At 45.5% G+C, this 12,645-nt stretch overlaps 1 protein-coding gene across 1 annotated transcript in view; it reads left to right on the plus strand.

Moving 5' to 3' along the window:
* LOC143315904 (NLR family CARD domain-containing protein 3-like) overlaps nt 1–12,314 on the plus strand; it is an 84,266-nt gene extending 71,952 nt beyond the window's left edge. Inside the window, 10 exon segments of the mRNA XM_076723470.1 lie at nt 5,086–5,210; nt 5,318–5,443; nt 6,136–6,276; nt 7,112–7,190; nt 7,349–7,577; nt 7,733–9,563; nt 9,649–9,822; nt 10,253–10,426; nt 11,477–11,523; nt 11,692–12,314. Coding sequence (XP_076579585.1) covers nt 5,122–5,210; nt 5,318–5,443; nt 6,136–6,276; nt 7,112–7,190; nt 7,349–7,577; nt 7,733–9,563; nt 9,649–9,822; nt 10,253–10,426; nt 11,477–11,523; nt 11,692–12,263 — 3,462 coding nt within the window. The 5' untranslated portion in view covers nt 5,086–5,121 and the 3' untranslated portion in view covers nt 12,264–12,314.
* The last annotated feature ends 331 nt before the right edge of the window (nt 12,315–12,645 follow it).

Genomic DNA, 12,645 nt, shown 5'->3' on the forward strand with positions numbered 1-12,645 from the left:
CACTATTTATATGCTTACTCAGCAAATTGAATGATTGTTACACACCTTGTCAGAATTACTACTAATCCATCAGTGCCATCCACCGCTCTGTATCATTTGAAGATGGAAGTATGATATATGAACATTGTGCATACAGTAGTAGGCCTAACGGCTCATTAAAGGAACACATCTATAACACTGCACACTTGGGTGTTTATGATTACGCGGGTCTATAAGTCTGATATGTGATGACATTAAATGTATGAGATCAATCTGGCTTCAATTCACCACCTCACCATCTGCACCGCCAGTTTCCCCGTCTCCAAAATGTTCGTACGCAAGCATCAAAGTTGGCGTACCGGTGCGCACATTCTCACGCTAAGTTTATTTTTATAAATCACAACCTTTGCGTAGGAAGTTGCGTACGCAACTTTCAAGCCCCGTTTTGTGCGTAAGCAAGTTTTATAAATGAGGCCCCTGGTCCTTCATGAGGTCTGACGTTAGGGCCTCCAGCCTGAAGCAGCTAGGGTCCTTGGGATGTGGGGTCTTTGGCACAGGTACCACACAGGACGTCTTCCAGAGGCGTGGCACCTTTCCCAGTCTCAGGTTCAGGTTGAACAGATGTCCAATGATCCCGCTCAGCTGATCAGAGCAGGATCTGAGGAGCCTGGGACTGAGGCCATCCGGTCCTGCAGCCTTCCTGGTCTTTAACCTCCTGAGCTGATTCCTCACCTGGAGAGGAGGGACAAGTTGGAGCAGGGGGTCTGAGTGTCTTGTGAAGTGGATGGGGGGCTGGGAGGAGCAGTGGGGAGTGGCGTTGATTGCGGTGAGCTGCATACTGTGTGTGTGTGTGGGGGGGGGGGGGGTCAGTGGGGTACTCGGGCAGGGTGCTGGCAGATCAAAAGAGGGCTGCTGCAGTGCTGGTGCAGTTGGGGGAGGAGCAGATGTTTCTTCAAACCTACAGAAGTAGGTGTTCAGCTCATCTGCCCACTTTGGATCCCCAGCCGCCTGGGAGTTTGGCTCCTGGTGACCTGAGATGGATTTCAGGCCTCCCCAGACTCCCCTGGTGTTGTTCTCCTGCAGCTGTTCCTCCATTCTCTTTCTGTATCTGCCCCCCCCCCCCCCCCCCCCCCCCCCCCGATATTCCTTCTTAGCTCCCTCTGAACAGTTTTCAGCTCCTCTTTGTTTCCTGACTTGAAGGCCCTCTTCTTCTCCTTTAAGAGAGCCTTGATGTCAGGATGATCCAGGGTTTGTTGTTGGAGTGACAACGTACAGTCCTGGTGGGTGCAGTGTTCTCCACACAGACGTTCATGTAGTCCGTGATGCTGTCTGTCAGGCTGTCAATGTCCTCCTCATGAGAGTCACTGAATAAATCCCACACTGTTGTATCAAAGCAGTCCTTCAGAGCCTCTTCAGCCTTGTCAGACCACCTCTTCACTGTGCGGGACACAGCTGGTTGCCCGTTAACAAGGGACTTGTATACAGGCAGGAGATGAACCAGGTTGTGATCAGCTCTTCCCAGAGGGGGGAGGGGTAATGATTCATATGCCTCCTTGGTGTTGGCATAGAATAATTCCAGTGTTTTATTGTCTCTGGTGGTACATGTGACATACTGGATGAATTTGGGCAGAGTGGAGGACAGAGAGGCATGATTAAAATCCCCAGAGATCAGTAAGAGGGCCTGTGGTTTCTGAGTCTGCAGCCTGCTGATCACGGTGTAGCAGAACCAATCTGTAACTGACCCTCTTCTCACCTCTTTGCATTCCTCAGGAGAAGTGGAATGATAAAACAATCAGACTTTTAAGAGTTATAGACCATCTGGAAGGTTCACAGAAAGGTGTGAACCCGGGGAGAGACAGGATGTCTGGTTTAGAGACAACTTCTCACACTCTTTCAGGGCAACAAGAGTCACTGATAACACTTTTACTTCTAATTTACATCTGTTCAAGATGTTCCCATGGAGGTGCTAACTCTTTCTTGATAGCCCATGGGAGTTAAGGACAATAAAACTGCCTGGATGGACAAATGCCATGTCTCAAAGGAATCTACAAACCAGATAATGCTGATGGGTTGTAAATTAGACATTCCTGAAGCAAACTGTGCTGTATGTCTGTGTGCCTTTTTCTTAACCTACCAAAATAACCAATTCTCTATGTTGGATTTAACTATGGATGTTATTACATTGCTAGCTCATAGCTCATAGCTCATGATCTGTACAATAACAATGCTTTTCTGGTGTTTCTAGCTTACAGGATGACAAAACTGTGAATTGAACTATTTCAAAGGTTTTCTCTGAGTTTCTACCATGTAACCATACTGCCATCTAGAGGTTCATAGGGGTTAGGTTGAATGTGCTTAGCGGGAGACATTTATTAATAAGTAACCATAATAGCGATAATCATTTCGGCAAATATAGTCTGCCCTTCTTTATTTCTTCATCATATTAAAGTAGTTATACCCTTAGTCATCATGTTTATTAGGATGAGTATTAGGAAATGTATCATGTTTATCGTTGAATGTTGTCGTTATTCATCCAAGGCGTCTGACGCATGCTGTGAACAATGTTGAAATGTCATTGAAAATTGATCATTTAAAATATATTCGATTGACCATAGTGAGAAGCAGATGAGCCCTCGTATGAGTCATTAATTAATTCTCACTCTGGGAAATGAAATCACGTTGCACGTCTGCGAACCATCCTACATGTGTGACGTCCTATTGGTTAGACACGATGCAATGATAAAGTTAGTCGCGCACAGCGGACTTCAGTTTTTTTTTTCTTTAGTCTAGTTCTGTCTTAGTTTGTGTTAAGTTCGGTTCTGTTATGTGTACTAGTTTGTTCCTGAGTTTTCCCTGTAAGTTCGTGCCTTGATCTTTCTTCTCTGTCTTCCGCGGAGTTTCTTTAAGTTCTTTGTCTTTAGTTTTTCCAGTATTTTTCGCTCCGTCGTTTTCTCAGTCTTTTGTTGCTGCTCACAACCGTAGAGAGTAGCTTGATTTAATTCTGCGGTAAACGCACTTTTCTAATCTTCTTCGTGAAACTTTAATTTTTGCTCGTCACGCCAAGCCGCATAATTCCTGATTTTTGTTGTTAAAGTCTTGTCACGAAATAATAATTTTGAAGACATTTTTGACCGGCCATCGAAGAGTTTCTCAATCTTATTATTAGTAATCAAAAGCCTTGCCAAACGGCCAACAACTAACTGACCGCACCGAAGACCTGTAGCCTGCTGCTGACCCGCTGATCCGGGTTAAAGAACCATCGGAAGCCGTTCCTCGTCCAACACCAGCTCTCAACAGTGGTTCGCTTGATTCGTCCGGCAGACCACTGTGCAGATCAGAGTGACGGACGACGATGCGGAGCCTATTCATGTCAGTTCGGAGCAGACATCTACAGGAGCGTCGCTGACAAAGTAGGCATACTTAAGCGGTTTTGAATAAGAGTTGGTCCGTGAGGGTGAGATATTGTCAATTTGTTTAAATTCTCTAAATCATTCATTCAACAAATTAACTTCATATTCGCATCCCCCCCTTCCCCTTTAAAAACCTACTTCTCACTATCGTCAAACTCATTTTACCATTCTCTCGCCATAAGTTCCTCTGTGCAGTGTTTGTGTTAATCTACATCATCCATATAATCTACCGCATTATCCATGATTCATATTCATTTCATTATTGTGTTTAATAAATAATCTTTTGCATACAAGTCGTTGTCAGACGGTGTCCTTTTGAGCTGGATATAAGCAATCCCTGTACTAAGAGTTTACGCCTTAGATTATCAGACTGATCTACTGTTGGTTCATTCGTTCACTACATCAGCATTACAAGACACGACATACAAAATCCTTCTTAGCTGAGGAAGGTTGGTGCCCTGCTCTTATTAACGAATGCAACATTAATTTAGAGGTAATTCCCCTACAACGGAGTTGATGATGTCACAGGCTGCATCGGCGTTTGCAGAGGGAGGAATATGCACAGCCACCACTATGACATGCAAGAACTCCCGCGGTAGATAGTATGGCCACAAACTAACAGCCAATAGTTCAATGTCCAGGCAGCAGTGCTGCTCTTTGATAGTGATGTGTCTGGAGTTACACCATCTATCATTCACAAACACTGCCAGCCCTCCTCCTTTCCTCTTGCCACTCCTCTCTGTCCAGTCTGCCCGTATGAGTGAGAATCCCTCCAGCGCTACAGTCATGTCTGTGTGCTGCGTTCCCAGCCATGTCTCACTAAACAATAGCATACTGCACCGCCGGAATTCCTGATAATGCTGGGTCAACGCCGCTAGCTCGTCCATCTTATTGGGTAGAGATCTTACGTTCCCCATGATGACGGACGGGAGAGTCGGTCTATAAGCTCTCCTCCTGTCGCGACGTTTGATCCCAGCGCAGCACCCTCGTATCCTCCTCCTTAACTCACGGGGGACATCAGGTCGCTCCTCCGGCCACACAGCTGTGTTACACAGGGCCAGCAGCTGATCCCTACTGTAAACAATGGGAGCCATTGTCTCATGGACCCACAGACGCGGAGACAGTTGCACGAGTTCTCAAAAGTGATGAAAAAGTAGCACCAGAGTGACCGTGTTTGATGTTTCTGATGCACCAGAGATTTACAAACACGCAGAACTAAAATGGAATAAAAAAGACGCACAAGAAAACAGAAAAAGAGAAGAGAAACTAGAGAGCTGCTGTAACAGGCTGCTGCTCGTACGGCGCTACCCGAGAATCTGAATATCATTTCCTTCACTTATCGATGATCGAGGATCATTTAGGCGTAAAGAAACTTTCAGTCATGTTGAATTTACTGACTATTCCACAAACTGAAGCTTCCTGTCAGATTCAGTCAGTGTGTGTCAGTGGATGTCAACGGTCGTCCAGGCATCAAGTGTGTGTTCACTTCACTGCGGCTTCATGTCGCCATCTAGTGGACTGATAGAAGTACAGCAGCTCGGCCTCACACTACTGTCTGACTGCACTCAGCTGACAGTGATATGAAAGACGAGATAACAGCCAATCAGAGGAGGAGCAGCTGATATTTGGACAGGAGAAACCATGAAAGGATGATTTCAGCTGATGTGCACATGAATGATTTGTGTTTCCTCTCCAGATCAAAGTGTGTGTGAGCTGACGTGAGTTCAGCAGCATGAATCGGTGTGAGGACAGAGAGGAGGGAGTCCGTCCCTCTAAAACCAGTCTGTGTGGGGACGATGACGGCCAGACCGAAGCTCAGAGGTGAGACCAGGATCTCTGACTGTCCAGGACTCGTCTCCATGTCAGAGCACTCGAATCTCTCCACCATCATTATTCACACTCAAAGCTCTGTGTGTGTTGTGTTGAAGGCCAGAGCAGCAGGACCCACCAGACTCTGCTGGACCTGGACCTGGACCCAGCTGTGTGTCCTTCAGGAGTGACCAGTCAATGGATGACTTCATTAATTTTAAACAGCAACATGTCTCTGACAGACAGTAAGTTGTTCTCAGTATTAAACTCATGTTGGACAATTTGACCTGAAATGTCCATATGTCCTCCTCATGTTGTCCACTGCTGATGATTGTCCTCATTAAATCCAGTCTGACCAGTTGTCCTTCTAATGTTCATGTTGTCCTAGAATGATGATGAAGGTTAGAGCTAGATTAGTGTCAAAGGACATTTGTCCAGTCTGTCCCTAAACAGCACTGACATGTCCACATGTGGACACTGAAAGCTGAGGATAATATGAGGCTTCAGCACAAATCCAGTGGGGACCTTCCAAAGTCTCTTTACCATCAAACTTCCTCTTTGAATGTTGGACTAAAATGCTTCAGCGACCATCGTCTCTAAATAACAGTCAGGATATTTGTGCTGAGTCTCTTGACACAAATGTTAGAAAACGGACCAACAGAGTCGGTGCTGATGGACTCCACAGTTTAGTTTGTTGTCTGTCAATCACAGTAAAATCTGCTCAGAAATCACTCCGTTGAGTCCTGCTTTGGTCCAAGATTGGATGGACAAATGAAGCAATGATCCACAGACTGAAATCATTCAGCTTCATGTTTGATTGAACTTTGGTGTGTTGATCCTTTTCTTGTTGATAGCTGCTAGTTTCTCCAGCAGCTTCTGAGTCTGAAGAAGAAAAAGTCAATTTGCATCCCTGGTGGTATTCCTCTGTGTCTGACAGGATCTATGGGAGACCAGCCTCTACTGGACCTGGACCTGGACCTGGAGCTGGACCTGAACCCAGCTGTGTGTCCTTGAAGAGTGAATGGTCGATGGGTCACGTCACTGATTTCAAAGGAGAGCGACCGTCTGCTGCAAAGAGGTAAACTGTTAATAACATTAAAATCTTACAGATTCTTGTTTGAACTGTTATTTATCCAGAGAAGTTTTTTAAACCTGTTTGTTTATTTTCAGCATGGTTCTTCTTCTCATTCGTTTGTATCCTCACATGTGGAAGCTGCCCAGTATAACCAGTCTTCAACTCTTGACTCCAGTTGAACATTTCCTCCACATACATTCAGACTGATGACTGCATGAGTATAAAACAGTGACTTGATTGAGGCTAACAGATGCTAACGAAGGCTAACCCTGATTCCACTGAGTTCCTCCATCAAATCAACATGTTGTGGTTTTCAGTCATGTCCATGAATAAAAGAAAGGGCCAGAACAACTTCTATGAGCAACAGCTGCACCTGTTTCCTTCATGTAGTCCAGAGAAGAACGTTCCAGAAACACAGCTGGATGTGAAATGACCCTCAGCTTTGCTTTGATCCAGTATTCTCTGCTTCTCTCTTTGCTTTTCTCATGTTTCACTCACTTTATTGTGACTGAATGGCAATTTGTGCTGGACAGGTAGCATCCAATTAGCTTGTGTGAGCTGTGTGATGCTGTCCACAGTATTATAGGGGTCAATGAGAACTGGAGGGACTCAACCAGACAAGCTGGTGAACCAACACGGTAAAGTGAAAGCTGCACAGAAATGCAGACTGGACTGTTGATTCACAGTGGGATCAGCAGTACGAGCAACACTTTAATGTCAGTGGAAACCATCTGATTCAATGTTGGAATCAACACTTCAGCTCAAAGGACCTTCAACTTGTGTTTGTCTCTGTGTGGACGGACGAGATGTGACCTAATTCTTCATGATTCCTCCACAGAGTCCACCAGGAGAGCTCAGAGGTTCCTAGTGGTCAGTCTGCCCAGCAGCATCAAACCCACCTGGACTCCATATTTATGGTCTGTACTTGTACAACAGCTGCTTTCACATCTAATCTGTTCACGATCATCTCCACGCTGCACTTTTTAGACCAGTGGACTGTCAGTCTGTCCAACATGGATCTGATGTTTGCTTCCATGATTTCAGTTTGTGTCATTCATATCATCTTCTGTTCCAGCTGCTGGAGGAGAACATTGTCTCTTTTGTGAGGAACGAGCTGAAGAAGATCAAGACGGTTCTGAGTCCAAATGACCCAGAATGCTTAGAGAGTCAGGAGGAGGATGAGGAGGTGTTGGACGGTGAGGATGCAGAGCAGAGGAGGAGCAGCAGAGAGGCATTTCTGAAGATCACACAGCACTTCCTGAGGAGAATGAAGGAGGAGGAGCTGGCTGAGCGTCTGCAGAGCAGTAAGAGGATTTCTCTAAAGGTTTAACTGCTGGATCAGTGGAACATTCACTGAGGTCTCAACAGATGGACCAAAATATGTTCAGACAAGGACATTAAAATCTCTTCTGAACTTTATCAAATCACTTATTGATTTATTTGTTGTGTCTTCATTCAGAACTTTTTGCTCCAGTTTGTCGGGGTCAACTTAAATCTAACCTGAAGGAGAAGTTCCAGTGTGTGTTTGAGGGGATCGCTAAATCAGGAAAGTGGACCCTTCTGAATCAGATCTACACAGAGCTCTTCATCACAGAGGGAGGTACTGGACAGGTCAATGATGAACATGAGGTCAGACAGATTGAAACAGCATCCAGGAAACCACATGGACCAGAAACCACAATCAGACAAGAAGACATCTTTAAACCACCTGGACGAGATGAACCAATCAGAACAGTGATGACAAAGGGAGTGGCTGGCATTGGGAAGACGGTCTTAACACAGAAGTTCACTCTGGACTGGGCTGAAGAAAAAGCCCACCAGGACATACAGTTCATGTTTCCATTCACTTTCAGAGAGCTGAATGTGCTGAAAGAGAAAGAGTTCAGCTTGGTGGAACTTGTTCATCACTTCTTTCCTGAAACCAAAGAAGCAGGAATCTGCAGGTTTGAAGAGTTCAGGGTTTTGTTCATCCTTGACGGTCTGGATGAGTGTCGACTTCCTCTGGATTTCCACAACAATGAGATCCTGACTGATGTTACAAAGTCCACCTCAGTGGATGTGCTGCTGACAAACCTCATCAGGAGGAACCTGCTTCCCTCTGCTCACCTCTGGATAACCACACGACCTGCAGCAGCCAATCAGATCCCCCCTGAGTGTGTTGACATGGTGACAGAGGTCAGAGGGTTCACTGATGAACAGAAGGAGGAGTACTTCAGGAAGAGGTTCAGAGACAAGGAGCAGGCCAGCAGAATCATCTCCCACATCAAGACATCATGAAGCCTCCACATCATGTGCCACATCCCGGTCTTCTGCTGGCTCACTGCTACAGTTCTGGAGGATGTGATGAAGACCAGAGAGGACGGAGAGCTGCCCAAGACCCTGACTCAGATGTACATCCACTTCCTGGTGGTTCAGTCCAAAGTGAAGAACATGAAGTATGATAGAGGAGCTGAGTCAGATCCTCAGTGGACTCCAGAGAGCAGGAAGATGATTGAGTCTCTGGGAAAACTGGCTTTTGAGCAGCTGCAGAAAGGAAACCTGATCTTCTACGAATCAGACCTGACAGAGTGTGGCATCGATATCAGAGCAGCCTCAGTATACTCAGGAGTGTTCACACAGATCTTCAAAGAGGAGAGAGGACTGTACCAGGACAAGGTGTTTTGCTTTGTCCATCTGAGTGTTCAGGAGTTTCTGGCTGCTCTTCATATCCATCTGACCTTCATCAAGTCTGGAGTCAATCTGCTGTCAGAAGAACAAAGAACCTCCCATGAACGTGCAGGGTCTAAACTTGTCCGGTTGACAAAAGTCTTCAAAGACAGAGAACCTGAACTAACACATCTCTACCAGAGTGCAGTGGACAAGGCCTTACAGAGTCCAAATGGACACCTGGACCTGTTCCTCCGATTCCTCCTGGGACTTTCACTGCAGACCAATCAGATTCTCCTACGAGGTCTGCTGACACAGACAGGAAGTGGCTCAAAAACCAGTCAGGCAACAGTCGAGTACATCAAGAGGAAGATTGAAGAGACTCCCTCTGCAGAGAAAAGCATCAATCTGTTCCACTGTCTGAATGAACTGAATGATCGTTCTCTGGTGGATCAGATCCAGCAGTCCTTGAGTTCAGGAAGTCTCTCCACAGATGAACTGTCTCCTGCTCAGTGGTCAGCTCTGGTCTTCATCTTACTCTCATCACAAAAAGGTCTGGACGTGTTTGACCTGAAGAAATTCTCTGCTTCAGAGGAGGCTCTTCTGAGGCTGCTGCCAGTGGTCAAAGCCTCCAACAAAGCTCTGTAAGTACAGAGATAGTCAAGTTTCTTCATCAATAAATACTCTGATATCGAACTTACTGTTTCCTTCCTTCCTGTGTCTCTTCAGACTGAGTGGCTCTAACCTCTCAGAGAGAAGCTGTGAAGTTCTGTCCTCAGTCCTCAGATCTCAGTCCTCCAGTCTGAGAGAGCTGGACCTGAGTCACAACCACCTGCAGGATTCAGGAGTGAAACTGCTGTCTGCTGGACTGGAGAGTCCACACTGTGCACTGGAAACTCTCAGGTCAGATCATGTTACTGTTTGCTGTGAAAGCATTGATGTCTTTTTTTAACCTCAGAAGTCCACACGTTTGACACATACATGCATTGATTGGCAGATGTTTTCTTTCAATGTTCCTTTCATTAATGAAGTCTGGCTGAGATGGAAATCCTCATTTATGTGTTGTTGTTATGTGACGAGTGGATATCACTTTATTCCTGATTCAGTCATGATTAACGACCACAAAGGTGTCGCTGAGGACCTCAGGAAGTGAAGTGTCGAGTGTGAAGTCGTTGACCTAAAACACAGAAACTGTTGAGAATTATTATGTGCTGTAAATTCTCCCATGTGATGCTGCTCAGCCTATCAGATCTCTGCATTTTGAGAGCAATGATTTGACGGACACAGCAGGACCCTCAGATGATCTTCCGTGTGTTGTTGTGTGTGTTTTCAGGCTGTCAGGCTGTCTGATCACAGAGGAAGGCTGTGCTTCTCTGGCCTCAGCTCTGAGATCCAACCCCTCCCATCTGAGAGAGCTGGACCTGAGCTACAATCATCCAGGAGACTCAGGAGTGAAGCTGCTGTCTGCTGGACTGGAGGATCCTCACTGCAGACTGGACACTCTCAGGTATGAAGAGGCTGCTGCAGCCACAGTCAGTCAGTGTGAAAGAGGAGGAAGAGCTGGAAACATGTTGTCTGTCTTTTTGGTTGATGGTGGATGTGAGTGAGACATGAACAATCACACATGTAGGAAACCTTTGTCCTTTGATCACAACATAAACACTGGTTGAACATGAAAAGGACATATTTGTGTCGGAGGTCTCAAGGAGAACATCTCCAGGAACAAACATGATAATGACCTGTTGGTCATAATTGATGCAGTTTGGACAGATCTCTGCATGGAAAAAGAACTGTCTGTCAGTTTGACAAATGTCCTTTTTGTCCTCCAAAGACATAAAAACAAGCTTCCAGTCCAAAGCAGTTCTATTTAGTTCAAACTGCTGGAACCTGACAACCACAGGACAGAGCAGGATTTTTGAGATGCTTCATTCAAGTGTTTTTCTCAAAATGTTGGACTGTTCCTTCATCAGTGGAGAACAATTGGACTGAACATGGTCTTCACAGCAAACATGGCTTGTAAATATTTCCATGAGCAGACATCAAGTGGCTCTTCTTGTTCTGGTGATCTTCAGGAAATTTGACATGAAAAGATTTCCACACAGCAGAGTCATGATGACTTGTCTCAGATATTGAATTTATTGACAGTATTCACACTTCTAATGAACACATGAAGCATGGTCACATATGGGACATGACGAGGAGAACCGTGTCCAATAATCAATGATTAAAGCTCTGTTGGTTTGTTCAGTGAAGACAAAGTCAGACTGATTATTGATCATCACAGGTGGGAGAGCAAGAGAGCGATCAATGAGTGAAGCAGCTTAGAATAGAAGTCAGCAACAGATTGAAATGAGGAAATGAGCTGATGAAGGCAGATTTAATGATGAGAGAGAATCAGTGTCGCTGTCAGTGTCTGAGCAGAGCTGAAGAGGTTTAGGGGCAGCAGGGAGAAGCAGGCCGGATCAACATGTTGTGTTTGTGTGTATGAGAGTGATGTAACGTCCATGTTTGCATGCTGAAAGAGGACGTGCTGCTCTGACCCCCCTCCTCCTTTCAGGGTGGAGCCTGCTGGAGTCCGATGGTTGACACCAGGTCTGAGGAAGTGTAAGTGTGTCTTTAATTTGACTGATGAAAACAAAGCAGAGCACATTCAGCCATCTTCAAACTGTGACATCACTCATTCACATCTCTGATGTCATCATCAAACTGTCCATCAATCAACAGATGATGCATCAATAACTGCAGCTGTTTTCTTCTTCTTCTCTCCATCAGATTCCTGTGAACTCAAACTGGACACAAACACAGTGAACAGAAACATCAAACTGTCTGACAACAACAGGATGATGATGTATGTGAAGGAGGATCAGTCATATCCTGATCATCCAGACAGGTTTGACTGCTGGCCTCAGCTGCTGTGTGGAACTGGTCTGACTGGTCGCTGTTACTGGGAGGTCGAGTGGAGAGGACAGGTTTATGTATCAGTGAGTTACAGAAGAATCAGAAGGAAAGGAGACAGGAGAGAGTGTTTGTTTGGAGGGAATGATCAGTCCTGGAGACTTTACTGCTCCGATGATGGTGATTACTTTGTCTGTCACAATAACAGAATAACATTCATCTTCTCCTCCTCCTCCTCCTCCTCCTCCTCCTCCTCTGTCTCTCACAGAGTAGGAGTGTATGTGGACTGTCCTGCTGGCACTCTGTCCTTCTACAGTGTCTCGTCTGACTCACTGATCCACCTCCACACCTTCAACACCACATTCACTGAACCTCTTTATCCTGGCTTTGGGTTCAGGTTCTGGTCCAGGTCCAGGTCTGGTTCCTCAGTGTCTCTGTGTCCTCTGTAGGAGGGAGAGTCTCCTCCTGTTAGACAAACACTGCTGAACAGATCATTTGAGTCTGTGCAGGATCTCAGTCACATCAGTCTTTCAGGTTATTGGAATAAATTGATCAATGAACTTTGTTGAAAATGATTGAAAAGATCCCTCATTTACTTTGTGAACTTCTTCCACTTCCAGTCCTTTAAAGATGGAAGCTGTGATCATTAAACTGTGGAAACGCCGTTGACTTGAACCTTCAGCCGTGTGTTGATTTCAATTCTGGATCTTGTTCCAGTCAAAGTTGAATGTTGCTGTGAGTGTTTGTTGTGTCTCTCAGATCAGGACTAGAGGTCCACCGATACGGTTTTTTCAGGGCTGATACAGATTATTAGAAATCAAGGAGACCGAT

Source organism: Chaetodon auriga, chromosome 23 (genome assembly GCF_051107435.1).
Source record: "Chaetodon auriga isolate fChaAug3 chromosome 23, fChaAug3.hap1, whole genome shotgun sequence".
NCBI classification, from domain to species: Eukaryota; Metazoa; Chordata; class Actinopteri; order Chaetodontiformes; family Chaetodontidae; genus Chaetodon; species Chaetodon auriga.